This window comes from Puntigrus tetrazona, chromosome 22 (genome assembly GCF_018831695.1).
Source record: "Puntigrus tetrazona isolate hp1 chromosome 22, ASM1883169v1, whole genome shotgun sequence".
NCBI lineage: Eukaryota > Metazoa > Chordata > Actinopteri > Cypriniformes > Cyprinidae > Puntigrus > Puntigrus tetrazona.
This window is the reverse complement of record NC_056720.1, coordinates 9,553,410-9,576,475: the sequence shown is the minus strand read 5'-3', so window position 1 is coordinate 9,576,475 and position 23,066 is coordinate 9,553,410. Positions and strand designations below refer to the sequence as shown.

The window sequence follows — 23,066 nt, the reverse complement described above, 5'->3', positions numbered from 1 at the left end:
ATATATATATATATATATATATATATATATATATATATATATATATATATATATATATATATATATATATATATATATATATATATATATAAGAAAGAAATGTGTTTATAAGTTATTGCAGATTCTCCTTAGTAGCAATTATAGGAATGCTAATATAAATTTTTATGATAAATTTTGTGTCGTCCTGGGTCATTTTCAGTAAATTGGAAAAATAAGTTGAATGTAATTTTTTTGTCAAAATTAGGTTTTAATTTATTGTTGTATAGCATCTTGTCTATCATCTCTGACAATATCTTGGCAATTTTCACTTTCAAAAATAGCTAGCAGGAAAGACGGTGTCTCTCTCTTGAAAGCTCTGCTTTCTGTTATCCTTAGTTATCCTAAAATATCCTTTCAAAATAAACCACGTAACGTAGAATAAAGGTGAATCAATGTCAGTTTTTTCCGCCAGTCCTGTGAGCGCGAGAAAAGAACGCAGTCTGAGGTAGCTGCTTCCTCGTCTCAATCTGCCGTAAAACAACGTCATAACGGGCTGCTTGACGTCCAGAGACGAGGGATCAGATGAAGTCTGAGGACAGTCTGTCGTACGCACAGGTGTGCTGCGCTCGGTTTTCTGAGGCTCGCCATTCATGCTCTCTGAACAAACAAGGGGTGCTCAAAAGTTCAGAAAACTGTTAGTCTGCGTGTGTGTGCCCCGTCAAGTGAAGCGAAACTCGCATCGATCATAAAAATCACAGCTACCAGCCAACTTAAGATCATCGTAACTTTAGTCAAGCTATGGACAAAATAAAAAGGTTTCATGTGATATCAAAAATTCACAATGTGTTGGGTTTATCTAGATCCCATTCCAAATGATTTTTGGGTGAACTGTTCCTTTAAGGCCGTTCTAAAGACGTATATTTATTCTCTCTAGCTTTCAATACCCCTTGATCACCGGTCCAGTTGTTTTTGTTGTTGCCTTTTAAATTCGGCTGTCTCGTTTTATTCATCTTTTTTTCTATTCTGCACGGCACTTTGGTCAACTTATATAAAACTGCTGTAGGCCGAGTGATATTGTCTTTTTTCGCGTGTCTGTGTTTGGTTTTTGGTGAATATCTTTTAATCTGGAAAGCTTTTAGGCTGCGTGATATTTGAAGTTTGTTAGCATTTAATTGAGGTTTTAACTTCAGGTATGTTTTCACGCAGGTAGGAGGTGTGAACGCCGGCGGCGGTCTGTGTTGTTTCTGGTGATCCGTCACATGTACTCTAGTCATGCACCTGGCCTGATAAGCTCGCAGCTGCTCCGGACGGGGCAAATAACAAGAAATCTGCTAGTAAATGCAGAAACATTGCAAGCGCACGCGTTCTTGGCGTTAGTGGTTTTCTCTCTTGCTTCCGATTGGCTACAGGAAGGAGGAAGGAGGTGTTTTGTTCTGTTTCTCAAGTGCTGTTCCTCTTGGTTCGTGTGCTTTGACGAGCACGTAAGATGTTTCTCAAACTGAAGGAAAAGACTAGCCGAACTGTACAACACAAGAGCAGGAGAAACCGCAAACCGACCGCAAGCTCACAGAGCTGCATGCATGTCACGGGCACGTTGTGTAGAGCATGTTTCGTCATCTGACCTCGGGGAGGGTCTTTGGAAAGGTTGCTTTTTTTTTTCTCTCTCTCAAACTGCTTTAAGAGTTTAAGCGCTCTGCTGAGATTGATTTGGATGATCGGACGGCTTTGGGTGGGAGGTTGCCGTAAGTGCTTTTCAGAGTCGTGAGTTAACCTCACCGTTTCCGCTTAACTGGAAGCCATCTTTCCTACACACCTTACAAGGAAGGAAGATGCCTGTGTTTATCTTCCTTGTTGCAATTTTTTTTTACAAGTGTCTTAGATATTAAATGTAGGATATTGCCTTGCTGTTTGCCGTTTATTTTATAGTTACACCCTATCACAATTTTTATGCATATTTTAGATATGTTGTATAGAAATACACACACACAAATGCATGCTTTAAATGATTTCAGAAATTTTAAATAATAAAATATGAAAATATTAATTATAATATACTATACATTTTATATACATACAAAATAATTGTAAATATAAATACATATTTTTCATAATAATTTTGCTTAATAATATATGTATTATGTAATATATATATTTATGTGCATCTTTATATGCATTACATTTTTAAATACTTAAAGATATATATATATATATATATATATATATATATATATATATATATATATATATATATATATATATATATATATATATATATATATATATATATATGCTTTTCTAATATATTTATATTTGTTTTTAAATATAATATTAAAGATTTTTGTTTTGTATTTAATTACAAATATTAATTATATTTATATTAAAGTACTTCAGATAATCAACAATATACAATTTCTGAATATAAATTAGGGATGTACAATATTTTCAACTGGTATGAGAATCGGCCGATATGGGCTTTAAATTCAAAAATTGGCATTGGCGGGTTCGAAAATAATGCCGATAAGAGAAATACATGAACTCACCTGTGCTCAGGGTGCTAGGGATTAGATCGGGTCAGCAGTGTGTCTCATTCTTGAAGCAAAGATGATCTGATTGACTGACTGTTTTGTATTGATGCATTTAATTGGTGAGAGCACGTACAGAACGACGCTTTCTGTGTATGAGAGAGTAAACGGTAATAGCATTGCTTATCATTTCTGCACAGGAGGGACTTTATTTCCAAAAATAAAAGGAAATACATCGGCATCAGTATCGGCCACAATTAGTTGAAAAATATCGGCATATCGAATATCGGCAAAATCCCGCATTCCCTAATATAAATATATTTAATTCTCAATAACATGCACTGTATAATGCAACATGTACAAAGTGTATATATTTAGGTTTTTTGGTTTAGTTTTTTTACATAAAATAAAATGTGTATAAACAACAAATAAATATATATATATTTATTTATTTATATTTTGTGTTTTTACAATTCAGATTTTTTTTTATTTATATATATATATATATATATATATATATATATATATATATATAATATACTTTATTTTGTAACAAGTGCTGATGAACACAAAGGCTACTTCTGCATTGTTATTCAAATCGGCCTCTTTTTTTTTTTTGCTGAGCAAATTAACGGCAAATCTTTCTCAAACAACCGCCCCCTCAGTGGAAAGATATTAACCGTACTTCAGTCTAATAATCAGTGACTCATGTTTACTGATATCTCGTGCACATCGAGGCGCCGCTCTGTCGCCGGGGGGCCAGCAGTCACCGGCTACTTACAGCCGTGATGTGCCTCCAAGACATCGATCTCTATTACTAGCCATCTCAAAACCGATTAGTCCCGCTCAGGCGGCCCAACGTTCGCTTCTTTCGGTAAAAGAAGCCCGGGCAGGTGTTTCAGATGCATTTTAGGCAAGCGGCCAATTCGCGTCCGCATTAAAAGTCCCGCGCTTAACTCATCCGCTTCGGCGTAAAACGACTCGGCCTGATTGTTTTCCATTCATAAGTGATGAACAAGCGAAGGCCAGAGCTCCCGGACCGAGAGAAACGCGCTCAGCTGGGAGCCACTAAACGTAATAATCATTAAATAATGATCTGCCAGCGTTAAACAGATCCAGTGCAGCCGCCGCAGAGCTCTGGAGGAGCGCAGCGCTGCACTGTTTACACTACGAATGCGGTTGAGTTACACCATGTACTGTAAAGAGGGCCTGACTGCCAGTAACTCTAGTCACTTACCAACAAAAGCATCATTTCCTGAAAGCTCCTCCCCTCCCCTTCCCCCTCGCTCGGCTCCCCTCCCCTCTCAACCACCTTTAGCATTGAGGAGCTCAACCACAATCAATATGAGCGAACCTCCCTGCGCGTACCTGTCAGTCGTGGCTCACTAGGAAGGGCGCAGGGGTCTGTCACGTACCTGCGGGAGAGCCCTTTTCCTCGTCCTCCGGGAATGCCGCTGCAGCTGCCCTGAGCTCGCACATGGAAAGCGTCTGTCGTCTCCAGGAGGTGAATGATAGTGACTTGGACCCATGTCACTCATGCAGTTTTGGACTAAGTTTTATGCACAGCTGGGACGTCCTCCGCCCAAGGTAGAGCTCGTATAAATCTCTTTAACGTGAGCCTTTTTAAGGGGTTGAGAGTACGTTGTTGACGGGGGAGAGATTCAGGTTTGATTGCCCCAAGGGAGGACGCTTCTCTCTGGTGCTCTACTTGGTTTCCCTCGGATTATTTCCTTGAACCGATAAGAAAGTGATTTCCTTATCACTCTTCTTGTAGCTTCTGAAGATCTGCCATCTGTGGCCCAGCTGTCAGCTTTTTAGTTTTTTTTAATAATGCGTTTGTTTGCAGTCGTCATCTCAGAGTTGGCTAGAAGTCATCAGTATGGCTTTGCTTTGAACAGTACAGTAAGTTATATACGGAGGAGAAAATGTGTATTTTTGTTTACTGAGAAAAAATATATATGTTTAAATAAAAATGTATTTCACATTTATTTAATAACATCATTATTTAAATATTATATATGCATTTATATATTTCTAAAGTTAAACGCATATAAACACAATACTTTACATTTAAATATATTTAATATCTACATATACTTAGTTATGTATAAAGGATCATATTATTTAAGTATTATATATACATTTATAAATACATTTACGCTGTGAACTAACACGAACTCACAATGAGCAACTATTTTTATTAACAAAGATGAATAAATACTGTAATAAATGGATTGTTCATTGCTTGTTTATGTAAGTTAATAGATGAACTAATGTTAACAAATGACTCCTTATGTGTTAGCACATTTATATACGTATAGATAATACAAAATGGTACACGGTGTAAATAGTTTTTTAGAAAAAAGTTCTAGATTGATATTTTGCACTTACAAGCATCATTCAAACTGACTGGCAACAGAAAGCATGACAAAGGCGAAAGCTGGCTTCCAGTAAGAGGTGCACGCAGGTGATTCTTGGATATAATTGCTCCTTTCGCGTGAGCGTTACGGTTCTCATTTAGAAACCTCTCTGCTGTTAACAGCTCTAATGATTGTGTCAGTCTCAGGAAGTGGATAAACCATGATTTTTAGTGGAGGTCTGAAGGGTTTGAGCCTGAGGCCGGGTCACGCTCGTCTCTTACGGGAACAGTGTGATGTAAAGTGCTGTTGAGGCACAATGAGTCCTCGCTTCCCAAACTGACATGCGCCACATCTCCCTTGTGTTCAGATTTCCTCCTTCTACTTTTTCTTATTTTACGTTAGCGTGTTTCTGTCAGCTGTCTGTTCTTTCATTTGTCTGTTTGGTTTGTCCATCCTTTTTTTATCGATCTGTTCTCTCTTTCTTGAGATTTCTTTGCCTTGTCTGTCCGCTCTTTAAATAGTTCCTTCTCTCTTGTGCCTTCTTTCATTCGTCCTCTTTCTCAAGGCTTTTGCAGTCATTGGACAGGTCTTTTGTTTGTCTGGTCTTAAATTAGTCTGTCCTGTCACTTGTCTATTTTTCTCTTCTCTCTTTAGACTAGCCATTGTTTATCTGTTCTTTCAGGGTTTTTTTTTTTCATTTATTTAATGTGTTTCTTTTGTTTATTCTTTCATTTATCTGTTTCATTCCTACCATTTATTTAATTTGTCTGTTTTGTTTGTCCACTCTTCATTTGTTTGTCCGTTCTTTATTAATGTGTCCGCTCTCTCTTTCTTTAGGTTAGCCATCGTTCACCTTTTCACTTCTTCTGTTTGTTCTTTGTCCATTCATCCGTTCTTTTTTCCTTTTTATCTTTTCATTGTTTGTTTGATCTTTTCATTTGTTTTGCTTTTGGTTGATTGTCTACCATCATTCATTTTACTTTCTCTCCCTCTCTCTCTTTCTCTTTCTGTCTTTATGCATGTTCTTGTAGTTCAGTTATTCTTTTTTCTTTGTGTTTTTTTATTTCCGTTTGCCATCTTTCTCTCAATTTTTTGCCTTCTTTCTCTAAGTTTGCTATTTTTTTGTTTTTTCTTTGCCTTTTTTGCCTTACGACTTTATTAGAGCTTATGTCTTTATCTCTTTTTTTTGTTACGTCTTTAATTTTATTTCTCCTTTCCTTTGTGATTTTTTTTTTTTTGTAACTCGCTGTCCTTGATCCTTATCTTCCTCCTCCCTAAACAAGACAAATAGGACATAAAAGACATCAGGAAGCTGGCAGTGACGCTTCAGGCTCGTCTGCAGTTTTCCCGTCAGTGCTGGTTGGGAAGGTTCAATAAGTGTCACGCTGTGGTGAAACCTGACACATTGTCGTAATAATGAGTCTTTATTACAGTACGGGAGTGTCAGGAGATGTTTGTGTGTGTGATTTCACGCCAGCTTCGCTCGTCTCACACCAGCTCGTCTGTCAGGTGCATTTTTTTTTCCTTATATTTCATACAGGAAACATTTGCACAGGCTTACAGTAAATGATGCATTTCTGGTGGTCCCCACAGACGATCGCTGCCACCTCATCTCTACCGGGTCTGTCAATATTTCCCCCAGCAATGATTTTCAAAGTAGCTTTTTTTTTTTTTTTTTTACAGTAAATTGAAATATTTTGCCATTTTCTCGTCAGCTTTTGGTCGTTAAATGTTCGTGCTGACAATGCACGGTGGCGCGTGCCAAATGGAAAGAAAAAAAAAAAGCTTTTGCCCAGTTCACCCCAACCCAAACAGACACCTCAGCAGTCTTCAAAGAAGCCTTGGTTTACGCAGCACCGCATCCAAAAACCAAACAGAACTGAAATTGTCCGTTCACAAGGCTGGAAAGTGTCGGAGCCTCGCGGGATTTGTCTTCTGGGTTATGGAGTTCAGGTCAGCCTGCGCTGTAGATGAAACAGTGGTGGGATTTAGGATGGATGGAAAGATTTTCCTCCATTTATGTGCCTTCTTTAAGGCCGCATTGCAGTCCTGTAAATGCAGAAGTGACTGTATTAGACACATTGCTCAAGAAGTAACAATATGGCAGTATTAAAACATTAACGTAAGCGTAATGTTGCAATTCACAAATATTTTGATGCTTACTTCATCAGAAAGGTACTCCTGCAAACACTCGCCAGTGATCTCCAAATGATTTAAAACTTGAAAATTACAATAAATAGGGACTAAAAACATGCATATAGTCAGTCATCTAAACTATGAATAGGGGGTTTCAAGCAGTGTTTCAGGGGTTTGGGACACATGCTTATTCGATAACTGTTTTATTTGCAATTACAAAATTTTGTACCTTTTTTTTAAGGCTTTGTTAGCAAATGTTTCCTGTCGTAGGAAGTTTTGATTTTCATAGCAACCTATGTCTTATGATTTCAAATCTATATTTAACTTCAGAACAACCTAAAAAAAATACGCGTAAAAATACGCGCTAAAAGTTAAAGCCTTATAATATTAATTAATTCAAGCGATAAGGGTTATATATTGTAAGGCTAACTCTTACTGCTTTAAATGTTTAAAATATTTAACAGTTAAAAACATTTGAAATTTTAAAAACTAATCAAATATAATCAGTCACATAACTAATTAAAGCAATTGAAATAGTTACACTACTTATTACTTGTAATCTGTTACATTTCCAAAGTAACTTTCCCAACACTGGGTTCAATTAGTGCAGTCAAACGATTAATTGTGATTAACTGCATCTGAAATAAAGATTTTATAGCATTTTTGTATTAGTATTATAGTATACGCAAATGCATGGAAATATTTAAGATACGTTACGTTTATATATATTAAATATAATTTATATTAATAGAAATATATACACATAAATGCATGGAAATATGCGTGCGTTTTTTTTGTATACAGTAGATAATAAATATAAGCAGTCCAAACACGCATGCTATATAAACAAAAACGTTTATTTTGAGCGCGATTAATAGTAACTGATATCGTTTTGATAAGAATTGATGACCATGAAGTTTTTAACACAAAAGCTGCATTAAATTGGTCACTCGCTGCTGTCGCGTGGTTTTGCATAATGCAAATGGTTGTTTTTTTCTTCGTGGAAATTTTATCTTACATGGTGTCACTGGTGAAGGTTTTAAGTGCATGGCGCAAAGACTCGACTTAACCATGGCGAAATGTCTCGATTAGTCGTTAATAAGTACATAAAGGTTCAAAGAAACCTCAGAAGCATGATGGATTGAGCGGGAAGATTGGAAAACGAGCCTCAAACCTCTCTCACTGTGTGTATCTGCAGGCATTTTACCCCGTGATCATGAAAAAAGGGCTCAATTTAGTCTGGCAAATATCCACCGTCTCGCTCAGGAACAAAAGATGGTCTCATTTGGCCGAGGTCAGTGAGTTCATGTAAGGTCGCTTGGCAGTAGGCGGAGTTAATTCCTTTTCGTGAATTTTTTTAACGTACATCTATATTCATCTTTATCATAAGTCTGTTAAAAAGGGAACAAGATCTAATTTCTTAGTTATTCTTCAACATCTTTTGTTTTTTTAACAAATGCTAAATCAGCATTTTATTTTATTTTTTGCGTTGAAGTTCCGTTTAAGCAAACCGGTTTCAGGGAAAGTGCAATATTAATAACATTCATCAATCCGATGGCACTCTGTCATCCTGAAGCGGGGGAATCCCTGTTTGCTGTTTCAGCAGCGGAGAAAAGGAGTGGAGAGGCAGAGAGAGGAGGCGGCCCGGCCTTCCAGGAAGTCTCGCCTTGTTCCTTGCGGTTTGCCCCAGAATGTACTAAGTCAAATTATGCCGTTGCCATTTGCTAAACAATATCCAAAGTCATTCCCCTTAGAGGACTGCAGGGTTTTTTTGTTCTCTTATTGGAATCAAGTCGACTTCTGGGATCTCTTTGTTCCGTTTGGCAGCGCTCTGCAAACGTGTCCTCGGAAGTTCAAAGCAAGCATAAAATACGTTACGACACGATTCTGACAGCAAATCGCGACCGCGGCTGTTTGATCAGAGTAAATGGGCAGGTCGTGACCTCGGGTTTCCGAACCCTTGGATTTGGCAGCACCTTCTTGGGTTTTCGGTGGGAGTGAATCCAGTCTCTGTCAGGTCCCTGCTGGAATGTTGCCATTCTATATATGGACCTAAATGTGTTTTTGTCTGTTGTCAAGTCATTCTGTGTTCCACAAGCACTTCATCCTACTTCCCAGCACAATGAAATCAATGAGCAACATCATTTGAATGCGGAAAGACAGCTTAACCGCTGCCTGGAGACAGGAACAGACTGTTGCTTAAACAATCAACTACTTATGGTGTGATTTAGGCATAGACTTTTGCTAGTGTTGGAAACTGTTGAAAATTTTCATCTTTCTAAAAAAAGGTTTATATTTTTTATATATATATATATATATATATATATATATGTGTGTGTGTGTGTGTGTATACACGTGTGTGTGTGTATGTATATGTATATATATATGTACAGTGTATATATATATATATATATATGTACAGTGTATATATATATATATATGTACAGTGTATATATATATATATATATGTACAGTGTATATATATATATATATATATATATATATATATATATATATATATATATATAAACATACAACTATATGTGTGTGTGTGTGTATATATATTAATCATGATTAATTGCATATAAAAATAAATGTTTTTTGTTTACATAATATTTGTATGTCTCCTGTGTTTGTTACTATGTATATAATATATAATGTATATAATCAAATAATGTATGTGTGTGTGCTTTTAAAAAATTGTTTTATACATATATATATATAGTTTTTTAATAATGGAATGTTTTGTTTAGTTTTTTTTTTTTTAAAAAGGATGAGATCTTAGATAGAGGAGAAATGATGCACGATGGCCGAATTTTCCACTCTCAGTTTCACATCTCTGCCTTTAATCTATATCTATAATCTCTCTAATCAAGTATAGAGGAAGTACAATGACTTTGAATTCGTGGCTTCGCACAGAACTAGCATGCATTTGATTTTAAACTTTTCATCTTTGCGAAAGAGCACGCGGGCTCCGAGGTTCTCACGGTACTGCTGTGACCGATCTAACATCACAAACCTACACAACTTCACGACTGCACGTGTTTGGTGACAGCTTCCGTGTGCGTGCATGCGAAAGGAATACAAGGATCTAAAGCATTGTGAGAGACGATTATATCAGACCGTAAACAGCTCGTTTTGAGGTCAGCCCCAATCTGACTCGCACCGAAAAATGGTTCCTATTAATGAAATGGATCGAATACCGCGGCCCCTGGCCACCCTCCAGTTCCCGGTTGTTTACCGCTCACTGGTTTTCCTCGAACAGTGAAGAGTTCTTGGAAAGTCTTGGCTGTGTGAGGAGCGTCTCGAGCCCCTTCAGATCCCTCATACCTTCCGCTGACACACACATGCTCTCATGTCCTTCACAATCAAACCATAATGCAGTGTTTCGTGAAGTAATTTAGATTCTGCGTTAATTAATTTTATTGTTTTATTAGTTTTTTGTAATATGCATTTATTGTTTTGTTTTAATTATCCTTCACAGCTGTTCAATAAACGTCACACTGAGACTTTAATCAATGCTAAATTTGATGCATTTCATGACATCTTCAAATGTTAACAATTGTATGATTTTTGATCATTCCGCGATCACGCTATTAGTTCGTCCGTAACCGTTTGCCTCGCTTCGCACCTGGTCAGCGAGTAAAACAGCAATTGGTGAATTACTTTTCTTTTTTCTTTTCTCTCAGGACCTCCATTGTCTGGATGATCTGCCGATCTTCTCTCCTCCGACCGACTCCTTAACCGAATACACCGCTAATAACTTAATCAATACTGACATGCCTCCGAACGTGCCCACGATATGGGACATCAAGACACCAGCATCAGTCCAAGAGGTGAGACCGATCCCTGACACGCACTCGTTCCACGTGCCAGCGCTGAACTTAACGGTTTTCAGCCGTTTTTGGAATCATGCGGAATATTATTTCCGTAGCACGAGAAACCACACCTGTGATTGACGCACCCATGAACTGAACCTTTGTTCCCGCTCTGATAGTAAAGCATGTGATCTTTTTGTTGGCGTTAACTTTTTGTTTCCCTTTTTCTTCTTCAGTTGAATTCGAACAGGTTTCAAGGATTAAACTCGTTAGATGACATCACTGCCATCATTAATACCCCCCCTATAGGAGGTTATCAGGTGTGTTTTTAATAATGATGATAATAATAATAAACATATTATTGAATAATATACATTTTTAGAAATACTAGTAGTAGTAGTAGTAGTAGTAGTGTATATATAACATTTTGTATGTTTATATATTATATCTATTAAATTATTTTTTTAGTATACTAAAAATGCAATTCAGCAAATATATTATTATAAATATATTATAATAATATATGATATAATTATGCAAATATAAATATTATTTCTTAGACATGTAATTTTTCGGTCTTTCTCTTTGTGTTTTTCTTCTCTATGCTAATCATATCACGTGTTGAACAGAGACCCCAAACACAGCCAGAAGAGGAAGAGGAAGTTGAGGTGGAGGAGGCAGAGGAGCTAGGTCATGTCGACACCTATGCAGACTACAAGCCCTCTAAATGTGAGCGTTGATCTTTGGTATGCATTTTATGGCTATGCGTGTCCTATGGAAGATTTATATCGTTTTCGGTTTCTCTTTTGCCGTCTTAGCCAAGATAGGAATATCCCATCCAGACAGAGTGGTGGAGACCAACACTTTGTCCAGCGTGCCTCCTCCAGATATCACCTACACCCTGTCCATCCCAGAGACCACCATAAACAGCGGCCAGCTCTCTGCCTTGCAGCTGGAGGCCATTATCTACGCCTGCCAGGTACCCCTACCTTTCTTCTCCCAAGTAGTTCACCCAAAAATTTTAATTCTATGGTGACCCAAAACAGCCTGGTTACAAACTTTCTTCAAAACATCTTCCTTTGTGTTCAGCAGAACAAAGAAATTCCTACAACTATTATAAGTTAAACAATATGCACAACAAAACCTTAAAAGAAAATAACAAACTGAACTCTTTCACACAGAGTCCAAAGTATCTTATGCATCTGACAAAACAAATATATATGTGTGTGTTTTCATATATGTATTGTTTAACTTTGACACTATTCACAAAACATTCTACATTTTCCGATCCCTCATTTTGTATTTATTTATTCACTTATTTAATTGTATTTTTTAATTGTGATTGATGATTTTAAGCATTTTAAATTATTTATATTATTTATAAATGATATAATTTTTTTATATTTATTGTAATGTTTTATTTTTGTAACTAATTGAAAGGATTTTTAAAATGTTTAGATCCTGCATTTGCTTATTACATTTTACGCTTTATTGAGTCATTTGTGTTATTTATTATTTTATCTTTTTAAAGAATTATTTATTGTTTTTACACTATATATATATATATATATATATATATATATATATATATATAATCTGCACAGTTCATTAAAGCTGTATTTCTCAAACTCTCATAATCTCACAAAGGCATCAGACTGATTGTTTGCAATATTTTATTCTTTGTATTCATTAACATGAACTTGTTTGTAATGCTCTACAGCAACATGAAGTAATTCTGCAGAACAACCAGCGGGCCGGCTTCCTCATCGGGGACGGAGCCGGAGTGGGCAAAGGCCGCACAGTGGCTGGCATCATCCTAGAAAACTTCTTAAAGGGAAGGAAGAAAGCACTATGGTAAGAGATCTCCAGATCGTCAAGCCTTAGCAAACTCGCACCGTTGACTCCTCATCAAAGACCGCCTCTAGATCCGATGCCTCATCCTCCTCATCTCTCCTCCAGGTTCAGCGTCTCCAATGACCTGAAATATGACGCAGAGAGAGATCTCCAAGACATCGGTGCACCCAATATACAAGTGCATGCCTTGAATAAGGTCACTATTACTGTGCGGCTCAATACGACAGCCCTGTTAACGGAGATTACGTTTCCAGTGATGCACATTGGACTTTCCCCGTAGCGTTTCTCAAGGCGTCTAACTTGAACTGTTTTCCATCCAGATAAAGTACGGAGACACAGCTACCTCAGAAGGGGTCCTGTTTGCGACCTACTCAGCACTAATCGGGGAGAGTCAGGCCGGCGGCCAACTCCGAACGCGTCTGAAGCAGATCTTAGACTGGTGTGAGCCGGGTTTTGATGGAGTTGTATCCTTCACCTTCATGTGCATAATATATATATATGTATATATTGTGGTGGGAGGAGCCAGGAGTCCGGCCGCACGCGCTCCCCTCTCTGGTCCTGGTATTTTGTTTAACACTATTTTTATTTCTTATTGTAAAAATCAATTTGGCAAATCCTTTTTTTTCTTTTAAGATGAAGCCTATAGCAACTTCTGCTTTCTGGTTTTCTTTAACCTTTTTTTGTTTTTTGTTTTAACAACCCTCTGCAAAATATGTGGGTGATACGAGTGTGAACAGTGAAGTTGGTTTTACCCTTAACCATAGACATAGATTATATTTGATGAATGCCACAAAGCCAAAAATGCTACATCCACAAAGATGGGCAAAGCCGTGCTGGATCTGCAGAACAAGTTGCCGTCAGCCAGAGTGGTATATGCCAGTGCCACAGGTGCCTCGGAGCCAAAGAACATGATCTACATGAGCCGTCTGGGGATCTGGGGAGAGGGAACGCCCTTCAGGACCTTTGAAGACTTCCTCCACACTATTGAGAAGAGGTTTGTAGAGGAGCATGGACTTGTTGGCTGGCAAGTATGAGAACAGTGCTTTTTGAATGTGTAACCTGAATGTGCTCTTCACTCATAGGGGCGTGGGGGCCATGGAGATTGTTGCCATGGATATGAAGGTCAGCGGGATGTACATCGCACGCCAACTCAGCTTCTCAGGAGTCTCATTTCGCATCGAAGAGATCAGCCTGGACGATGATTTTAAACTTGTGTACAACAAAGCTGCTAAACTTGTGAGTTATGAGAAGAACTACAAAAATACGATTCCTCTTGCTTATATTAAAGGCGTAGTTCACTCAAAAAGTAAAGTCAGCCCATGATTTACTCTCTCCGTCAAGCCATTCTGGGTATATACGACTTTATTCTTTCAGAAGAATACAATCGTAGTTATATTACAAAAATGTTATGGCTCTTCCACTGCTTTATAATGGCAATGAATGAATGCTGAGATTTTAAACCCCAGAAAAGTGTGTTCATCCTTCATTAAAAGTGCTCCACTCAGCTCCCGGGGTTAATAAAGGTGTTCTGAAGTAATGTGTAAGAAAAAGCCTTCTGAAGCTAGTGTAAGACTAAAAATGTATCTATTCACTGACTGCCTTCCCCTGAAATTATAAAGTTACAGCAGAGATTTTCAGTGAATAAAGACTGTTTGCCACACAAAGTGGCTTCAGATACAATGCAATACTAATACCATTATGACAGTTATTTAAAGGTGCATTCTGGTCACTCAATGGGTTTGTTACTAATACTAAATTGTTACTAGTTAGTGACTGTTTGACAGCATGTTTATTCGTTATGTATCCATCTGAAGATTAGCCCTTATTAACATTATTGGCTAATATTGCTGGCTCAAATAGTTGTTGCTTATCTTAATGGTTTATAAAAAAGTAATCATTTCGGCCTGCCAGTATGTCAGTGAATTAAAACAGTAAAGTTGCATGTGCATGCGCCAGTTATTTGAAGGCCAAGTGCCACTATTGTGTTTTTGAGATAATGTTTTGAGTATTATTATTTTTTTCCTGTGGTATTGAGCATTATGTACTAGATTTTTGGTACCGTAACATCCCTACTGTGTGTGCATATCTGACACCCAAATCTGTTATCTCGTTTGCAGTGGGCGGAAGCTTTGGCTGAGTTCATGCAGGCCGCTGACGAACTCTGCATGAGTTCCAGGAAGTCCCTGTGGGGTCAGTTTTGGTCATCCCACCAGCGTTTTTTTAAATACCTCTGCATCGCCGCCAAGGTTCGGTGCCTGGTGGAACTGGCCAAAAAGGAGCTAGAAGCAGGGAAGGTCAGTCAGATCAGTGACCCCCAAACTTTCTCTGATGATTATTTGTGTTGCTGTAGGCATTTTACACCTTTCTTCTTCTTCTTCTTCTTCTTCTTCACTCTCTAGTGTGTCGTGATAGGACTACAGTCAACAGGTGAGGCTCGAACCAGAGAAGTCCTTGACGAAAACGACGGACACTTGGACAGATTTGTCTCTGCTGCCGAGTAAGTCAATTTTGGGCATCACTGAAACCTTTCTGAAATATATGGACACTTTATGACTAATTCTTTCCAAAGTAGTTGCTCTTGCAGTTTCACAATGATAGAAAGGTTTCTCAATATGCGTTACTGTGGTCATCTCACAGGCCGTGCATCATTCTGAAACCTAGTGACAAGTGATAATAATCTCTTCCTGAAGCCATTACACAAAAACACTTTTTTACACAATTATGTGTTTGTGTGTTCCTCAGGGGTGTGTTTCAGTCGCTGGTCCTTAAACACTTTCCGTCAGAGAAGCAGAGGAGAGAAAAGGGGGCAGGGAACAAGAGGAAACGTGAGTCGCGTCGCACTTTATTATCAGTATCCATACATTGCCTGTCTTCCCCTTTACCCTTGAGATTTGATTGATCGTTCTTCCGCAGGTAAGCCAAGGGGACGACAGCCAAAGCAACCCCGACACGGCACTGACATAGGGGGAGTGATCAACATCAGCGACGACAGCAGCACAGAGTCTGACGTCTTGGACAGCGACTCCAACTCCTCGCCAGACTCGGTCCAAGACAACAACGACGATGTGATCTTCGTCGACCAAACCAGCTACCAAATGGGTATGTTAACTGTGTATTTTATATCCTGACAGGGCTGTCAAAAAAAAGATTTTGGTTTTAAATGATAAAATACTTTTTGTGATTGATTGGTTTTCAGCCCTTTGTATTAAACTGTATATACATACATGATGTGCTTTGTTTCTAATCGTTTAGGCAACCTAATTAATTATATATACGCAAGTACGAAATTTGAATTTAGTTTCTCAGCCATTTTGACAGCCCTACATCCTGATGATTTTCACAGCACCTTCGAAGTAAGCAAAAGCAATTGATCTTCACTTTCATCTTTCTTTAGCACGGTTAGAGGAGAAGAAACAAGGGCTTCTCAACAAGATCGCTGAGCTGGGAAAAGAACTACCTCTTAACACACTGGATGAGCTCATTGATAAATTTGGAGGTCCAGAACAAGTATCAGAGGTCATTATTTATGTATTCATATTCCTATACATAGCTACACCTCATAAGCAAGGTTGTGTCCGAGCACTAAACATTCTTTGTGTGTGTGTGCCCAGATGACAGGGCGTAAAGGCCGAGTGGTGCGTCGACCGGACGGCAGCGTCCGTTACGAATCCCGCGCTGAGCAGAGCCACACCATCGACCAAATCAACATCAAAGAGAAAGATCGCTTCATGAATGGAGAGAAGGTAGATCTCAGAGGAAACCACCAATCATTCTTTTCTGATTCTTTTGCTGCATCCAGTAATACCTTACTGTACTCCCTTCAGTTGGTAGCCATCATATCAGAAGCGGCCAGTTCTGGGATCTCGCTTCAGGCCGACAGAAGGGTGAAGAATCAGCGTCGCAGGGTTCACATGACCCTGGAGCTGCCTTGGAGTGCAGACAGGGCCATTCAGCAGTTTGGTGAGTAGGCGGCATTACCTCATGTCTACCAATTAAGTTTGTGGCCATGCACTAGTTATTTTGTATATATTAAGTGGGACAGTCTACCTGCATCACCCAGCCACAACCTCTATGATCAAAGCTCTCTTCCCATAAAGAGTGTCACTGCACCACAACAACTAGCTGACAACACTCTCTGTTCTTCAGGTCGCACTCATCGTTCCAATCAGGTCACGGCACCGGAGTACATCTTCCTGATCTCCGAACTGGCAGGCGAGCGACGATTTGCATCCATCGTTGCAAAGAGGCTGGAGAGTCTGGTGCGTCCCTGACATGTTCACTCTTCCATTTCTCAGTAATGTAAAAATTGTAAATACTAATATATACTGCTGTTCAAAATCAGAACTATTGTTTTAATAAAGGGGGCTCTTATGCTCAACAAAGCTGCATTTATTTGATCAAACCGTTAAAACACATTATTACGATGTAAAATAACATTTTTCTATTTTAGTATACATTCAAATCGCATCTATTCCTGCGATGCAAAGCTGAATTTTCAGCATCATTAATCCAGTCTTCAGTGTCACAAGATCCTTCAGAAATCATTCTAATATGCTGATTTATTATCAGGAAATTGGAAAAATCTGGAAATTGTAATGTTTTGGAACCTGTGATACTTTTTTTTCAGGATTCATTGATGAATAAAACATTTAAAAGAACAGCATTTATTAAAAATAGAAATATTTTTTAACAATATACACTACCATTCAAAAGTTTGTGGTGAGTAAATTTGTATTCTTTATTTTTTGAAAGAAATGCACACTTTTATTCAGCAAGGATGCGATAAATAGATAAAAAGAGATGGCAAACACTTATATTGTTAGAAAAGATTTGTATTTTGAATAAATGCTATTGTTGTTTTTTACTTTTTATTTATCAAAGTATCCTGATAAAAGTATGTGACAAAAAATATTTGCCAGTTGCCAGTATTGCTAAGCATAAGAAACTCCTTTAAAAAACATTTGAACAGTAGTATATGACATTATTTTCTCATTTATTTTAAATAAAATACTTTTAACGCTGTTTTAAAGTAATGTTTTACAAAATCTTTCTTTTGTTCTGACTGCACCATTGTGTTTCACATGGTGAACTCTTAAAATTATAGGTCATTGTTGTAAAGATATTGGAACTAAAGAAAATGTAAAAAAAAACTCTCCTCACTCCACTTCTACTCATTATTTCTCACATATACCTTTGTGTTCAATTCACTACTTTGGTCCTAACCAACGTATTTGCATTTCACAGGGAGCTCTGACTCATGGTGACAGGAGGGCCACAGAGTCTAGAGACCTTAGCAAATACAACTTTGAAAATAAAGTGAGTATCTGTTATAGAACAGTGAAACTGCTCAAAAAAAATACTAAGATATATCATGGACTAATCCTTGGTCTGTTTTTGCTGTTCCTCTTAGTATGGCACCAAAGCTCTAGATAAGATAACCAAAGCCATCCTAGGTCAGATCGAAAGCAAGGTACCCCCTCCAAAGAACTATCCTGGCGGTGATGCCATGTTCTTCACAGGTAAATGGGTTTTGTGCGTTGCTTTAAGATGTGGATCAGGTAGAACCATGATCTCACCAATGCCTTCTAATCTTAGACATGAAGCACGGTATGATGGATGTGGGAATGCTATGCAGTCAGTCACGCTTGGGCATCAACACTGAAAAAGGTAAGATTTCCACAAGAGACGTATCGCATTTGTTTTGTACATACATGACATATTTCCTCACATGCTAATCACAAACATAAACATATCTCCCCACATCATGTGACTCCTGTTTGTTTTAGACTGCAATATCACAAAGTTTCTCAACCGGATACTGGGCCTGGAGGTGCACAAACAGAACTCTCTCTTCCAGTACTTCACAGACAATTTTGACTACTTGATCGAAAAGGACAAGAAAGAAGGCAAATACGATATGGGAATACTTGGTAAGAAGCACTTCTTCTGTTGGTATGGTACTTTAAGTTGGATTGATCTGCTTAGGTGACAACCTAGTATCTGCTTTCTCTCAGATCTGGCACCAGGCAATGATCAGATTTATGAAGAAACACAGGAGAAGTTTCTAACTGCAGGAAATCCTCAAGATGGTCAAGTTATCCTTTATAAGGTGAGTATTTCTTAGTATGAAAGTGTATGAAAGGTTGAAGATACGCAAGATACTTGCATACCATGGTTCATAGAAACCATCTCTTTAATGCTTGAGCTTAGAAAATATGCCTAAGGCACACGAGTTTCATGCATGACACACACTACAAAACACGCTAATCATCTCTTCCACCAAGAGCAAAGTTTATTTTTGGAGCATATGCAATGAAAACTGGTTTGACAGCCGTTGCAGCAAGTTCTTTGACTGAGAATAAATCGCACTGCAAAACCTTTCTTTTCACATGTATTTGGTAGAGCCAGGAATATATGTTGGACAGTACTCCAACCATTATGGACATGTCTGACAAACATTATCTCTGACAGAACTGTTTGTATTGAACAGATAAGTGTAGATAGAGGTATGCCATGGTTGGAAGCTCTCCAGAAGGCCCAAACTCTCACCACCCCGGAAGAAGGCTTCTATTTATCCCATAAAGTGAGTATCAGCAAAAATGTCTCATCTTTCTAAATTTGCATGTAGTTTCCTTTCAGTAACACAGGAAAGATGCTTCCTTGGAAGAACCTTTCTCTTCAGGGGTAAAGGAGGGTTCATGTTTTATTAGAGTTCTTCTGTAGTTGACTCTGCAGTTGAACATGTTTGTGCCTGTCTTGTTTGCAGTTGAGAGGTAACTATCCATGCGTGCTGCTAGCCATGCAAGGCCAGGAGCGCAACATGATCATCTACAAACCAAACATCGGCAAGCAGGCCCAAGCGGAAAGCCTTGAGAATCTCCAGCATAAATACCGCAAGGTGTGTTCAAATGTACTTATCAGAGCAAAGGAGTCCTTCCCAAAACATCTCTGCTGCCATCTAGTGAGCGTTATGGTGACTTTAAGTGACGTTTTCTACCCTTGCTTCAGGTCACTCCGGAGGAGGCGCAGGATAGCTGGGAAAACCAGTTCACGTTCTCCTTCAGGAAATGCAGCCATGCCAACTGGTGAGAAAAGACCCTCCCATCTTGGTACTACTTGAACAAACTGAGCCCAGAGGTTGTAACATGTACCCATATTTCCTGCAGGAATGGGAGATGCAAAAAGGTAGAGGAGGGTCATGAGTGCTTAATGGGGACTCGATTGCGTCAGTATCACATGTTGTGTGGCGCTTTGCTCCGTGTTTGGAAGCGTGTGTCCGATGTGGTTGCTGACATCACCAGCTCCAGCATTCTCCAGATTGTCCGCCTCAAGACCCAGGACAGCAGCAAACAAGTTGGTGAGTCGACCTGATGTCCCTTCACAAGGAATGTTCTGATATGCAAAATTTAGCAGGTTCTAAGACACCACTATAGCCAGAAATCAGCAACTTGGATGTTCTCTCTTTCTCCTAGGTATTAAGATCCCAGAGAACTGCGTGTCAAAGGTGTGTCAGGAGTTGGCGAGGATGGATGCAGAGGTGAAGCAGCGACGTCGAGAGAAGGAGCAGCAAGTTCTGGAGCTGCGGCAGGCTAAAGAGCAGCAGAGGCTGCTGGCACAGCGTCAGCTCCAAGAGTTTTACACCCCGTCTTTGTTCACCGCTTTGCCGACTCCCAACATGGCCGGCTTGCACACCCCATACATTTCCTTCCCCTCGTTCCCTTCCATTAAAACGCCTTTGGAAGAAATCCTGGACTTGTCAGTTCCCAATTCCTCGTCCTCCTCCCAAGCTGACCTGGGTGTGGAGAACCTCTCCAGGCAACCCGAGCCTGCGGTGGACGAATTCAGCCTCGAAGAGTTTATTCAAGAGCAGCCGCAGCAGGAGAGCCAGGCCATGCAGGAAAGCAATTCAGTTCAGGACAGTGAACTATTAGACATGTTACTGTCCTTGAACTCATTCATACCAACCCCTAGTCAAACTGTGCCAGCCTCTTCCTCCTCAGATACACCTTCAACGGTACCCATGGTCTTCTCAAATTCCTTCTCTACGTCCTTGTCCAACTTCACTCCCTCGCTCACACCATCTTCCTCGTCGCACTTATCTCTCCCCCCGACGGACCAGCAGATGCTCCCATTGCCCAACAACCACTGCAGCTCTGAAGCCATCATAAACGCACGAGAGGTGTTGAACAGCATGCTGCAAGGTGGAACAGAACCACGCCAGTCCGTCATCAAGTACCAACAACCTGAGTGAGACCTCTAGAGTCGCACTCCTGTAAACGCGCACACACTCAGGGCTGTAGTTTGACCACTGCCGGCGTCCTTCTCCGCCATCGGCCTCTGTTCCACAAGTATGAAATTCTGCTTTAGGAGACGGGGTGAAGTTTGGTGTTCAAAATCCTGAATTTGATACACTGGGGCTTCAAAGAGTATTGCTTTACCAAAAATATTTCAAGCGCAGGTCTTGGGTTTTGTTTCGATTACCACATCGTAGAATACACTTTGCTCAAGGTGGAGCATGCAGGAGTGAAAAGACACTTGAGGTACCATTTTGGTTCCTTATTGGAGAAACCCTCCAAGGAAGCTCCAGGTGCCTCAAATGTTCTTTGAGATCTTAAATATATATTTAAAATGCCTTTCACTAAAGAAAGGAACTGGCTATAACTTTACTGACTCTCCATTGAAAATGTGCCTAGATGTTCTCCGTAAGGGGTTTACCAATGTGCCGACCAAAAGGAACCCCAAATGGTACCTCAAGTATTTCTTTTGTTTTTCTGCAGTATACATTTTTGTGGCCACAGATTCCATGTCGGGCCTAGCTGAAGTTGTACAAGCCTCACATGTGCAAGACGTACCGCAAGCTCGGTTTGCATCGAACAATCATCAGCTTTACATTTCCATGATGAACTTCTGTTAGACACAACACTTTTCCTAAGGAGCAAGAGAACAGGCTACTGTCGAAATGTGCCTTTGGAACATACAGTGGAATGTAGACGTAAAACACATACACCTGTACAGTTTGTGTGCAGATATTTGTAACATATTTATTGCCTTTATTTATCAGGCCTTGAAACAGTGTGCTAGTAGGAGAGCGTAACTACCTACCAATCACTTACCTGTGCAGCTGTCTCTCTGTTGTTCTAAAATAGAACAGTCTGTCCTGCTGTCCTCCGTCTCGCAACGTAACAAGACAGAACGGTAATAATCCATTAGCTGATTTATTGATCCCAAAAGGACTTCCATCGCACTTCGTCTCTTTATTAGTACAATGTTTTCATTATGACCTGGCAACTAAACAGTCCTTTCTCCTTCATGATCCGGTGTGGATAAACAAAAAAAGAGCAGGTTTTTTTTGTTGTTTGATGCTATGTGAAATGCATCCCAGGTACAGTCAGTTTTTTACCTAGTTGAATTTTAACCCTTATTTAATAAATTCTTCGTCAGATGTTTAAAAGTTAGATCGCGTGTATCACAATTACTTGATTATTCTTATTTAATTTTAAAGGGACATTTTAGATGATTTTTTTAAATGTTTTGTTTTATCGATACTATGATGTTTGTAGTGCAGACAGAAAAACAAAGCGACAAACAATTCAAAGCGAAATGAAAATGACATTGCTCTGCTGCACTGGGTGGTTGAATACTTTGTTCCTTTTTTCCTGTTTATCTTTATTCTTTATGCAATGATACATTCTTATAGATTTTCACAGCAATAGCCAGATATTCATATTGAACTGAAACCCAAATATTCACTTGGCTCAAACAGTTCATGGCTCTACGGTGTTAAAACCACTCCCTATCTCAGGATGAAATTTATGTCCGATTAGTTATAGATCTTTATTTAAATCTGATAAAAATGTATCCAAATATTTAATGTCTGCCTAAAGATAAGGTTTGTCTTGTATGTAAAAATCCTGTCGATGACACATATGAAATATTATTTATTTAGCCATTATTGCATATTCACTGCACAGTTTTATTCTTTTCATTAAGGGAAATTATTTCAGCCACATTTGCACTTGAACATTTTTTTTTTTATGTGAAATGTAGTTTCTGCTTGTAGTTCTTACATTGTTCCATATAAGTTTAGTGCATCACATAGTTTTTACTTTACAAGTGATCCAGTGTATCCATTCAGTTTTCTCAGTGCCTCCCCCCAAAAAAAAAATCAACATGTGACTTAAGTTTCTGTCATGCGATCTAACAAAGCGTCTTGTACAACGAAAGCACTATACGATGAGGCCATGAAACTAGGATAAAGTGAAACGAACCTGTTACTAAATAGAAATGCATTTGACTCGCTCTGTGTATGATTTGCACTAAAACGGCATAAATGAGTTTCTGTCTGGTTCCTGATCCATGTTTGTTTGCTCATAGCCTTTCATGGGAATGTTCAATAC

At 38.8% G+C, this 23,066-nt stretch overlaps 1 protein-coding gene across 3 annotated transcripts in view; it reads left to right on the top strand.

Moving 5' to 3' along the window:
* Nucleotides 1-21,305, top strand: part of si:ch73-63e15.2 (protein strawberry notch homolog 2) — a 42,336-nt gene extending 21,031 nt beyond the window's left edge. For 2 of the 3 annotated variants that reach the window (XM_043222236.1, XM_043222238.1), the window contains 27 exons: nucleotides 10,687-10,833; nucleotides 11,052-11,135; nucleotides 11,445-11,544; nucleotides 11,634-11,794; nucleotides 12,536-12,669; nucleotides 12,775-12,865; nucleotides 12,990-13,133; nucleotides 13,440-13,663; nucleotides 13,752-13,905; nucleotides 14,787-14,963; nucleotides 15,069-15,166; nucleotides 15,412-15,494; nucleotides 15,583-15,768; nucleotides 16,064-16,185; nucleotides 16,281-16,412; nucleotides 16,494-16,629; nucleotides 16,816-16,928; nucleotides 17,914-17,985; nucleotides 18,080-18,188; nucleotides 18,265-18,336; nucleotides 18,456-18,599; nucleotides 18,684-18,778; nucleotides 19,160-19,252; nucleotides 19,436-19,567; nucleotides 19,678-19,754; nucleotides 19,836-20,026; nucleotides 20,142-21,305. In XM_043222236.1, the coding sequence (XP_043078171.1) occupies nucleotides 10,687-10,833; nucleotides 11,052-11,135; nucleotides 11,445-11,544; nucleotides 11,634-11,794; nucleotides 12,536-12,669; nucleotides 12,775-12,865; nucleotides 12,990-13,133; nucleotides 13,440-13,663; nucleotides 13,752-13,905; nucleotides 14,787-14,963; nucleotides 15,069-15,166; nucleotides 15,412-15,494; nucleotides 15,583-15,768; nucleotides 16,064-16,185; nucleotides 16,281-16,412; nucleotides 16,494-16,629; nucleotides 16,816-16,928; nucleotides 17,914-17,985; nucleotides 18,080-18,188; nucleotides 18,265-18,336; nucleotides 18,456-18,599; nucleotides 18,684-18,778; nucleotides 19,160-19,252; nucleotides 19,436-19,567; nucleotides 19,678-19,754; nucleotides 19,836-20,026; nucleotides 20,142-20,920 (4,050 nt within the window). In that variant the 3' untranslated portion in view covers nucleotides 20,921-21,305. Of the gene's footprint in view, nucleotides 1-3,837; nucleotides 4,089-10,686; nucleotides 10,834-11,051; nucleotides 11,136-11,444; nucleotides 11,545-11,633; nucleotides 11,795-12,535; nucleotides 12,670-12,774; nucleotides 12,866-12,989; nucleotides 13,134-13,439; nucleotides 13,664-13,751; nucleotides 13,906-14,786; nucleotides 14,964-15,068; nucleotides 15,167-15,411; nucleotides 15,495-15,582; nucleotides 15,769-16,063; nucleotides 16,186-16,280; nucleotides 16,413-16,493; nucleotides 16,630-16,815; nucleotides 16,929-17,913; nucleotides 17,986-18,079; nucleotides 18,189-18,264; nucleotides 18,337-18,455; nucleotides 18,600-18,683; nucleotides 18,779-19,159; nucleotides 19,253-19,435; nucleotides 19,568-19,677; nucleotides 19,755-19,835; nucleotides 20,027-20,141 lie in introns of those variants that run through there. The other variant, XM_043222237.1, reaches the window with a different exon arrangement.
* Nucleotides 21,306-23,066: the final 1,761 nt, after the last annotated feature.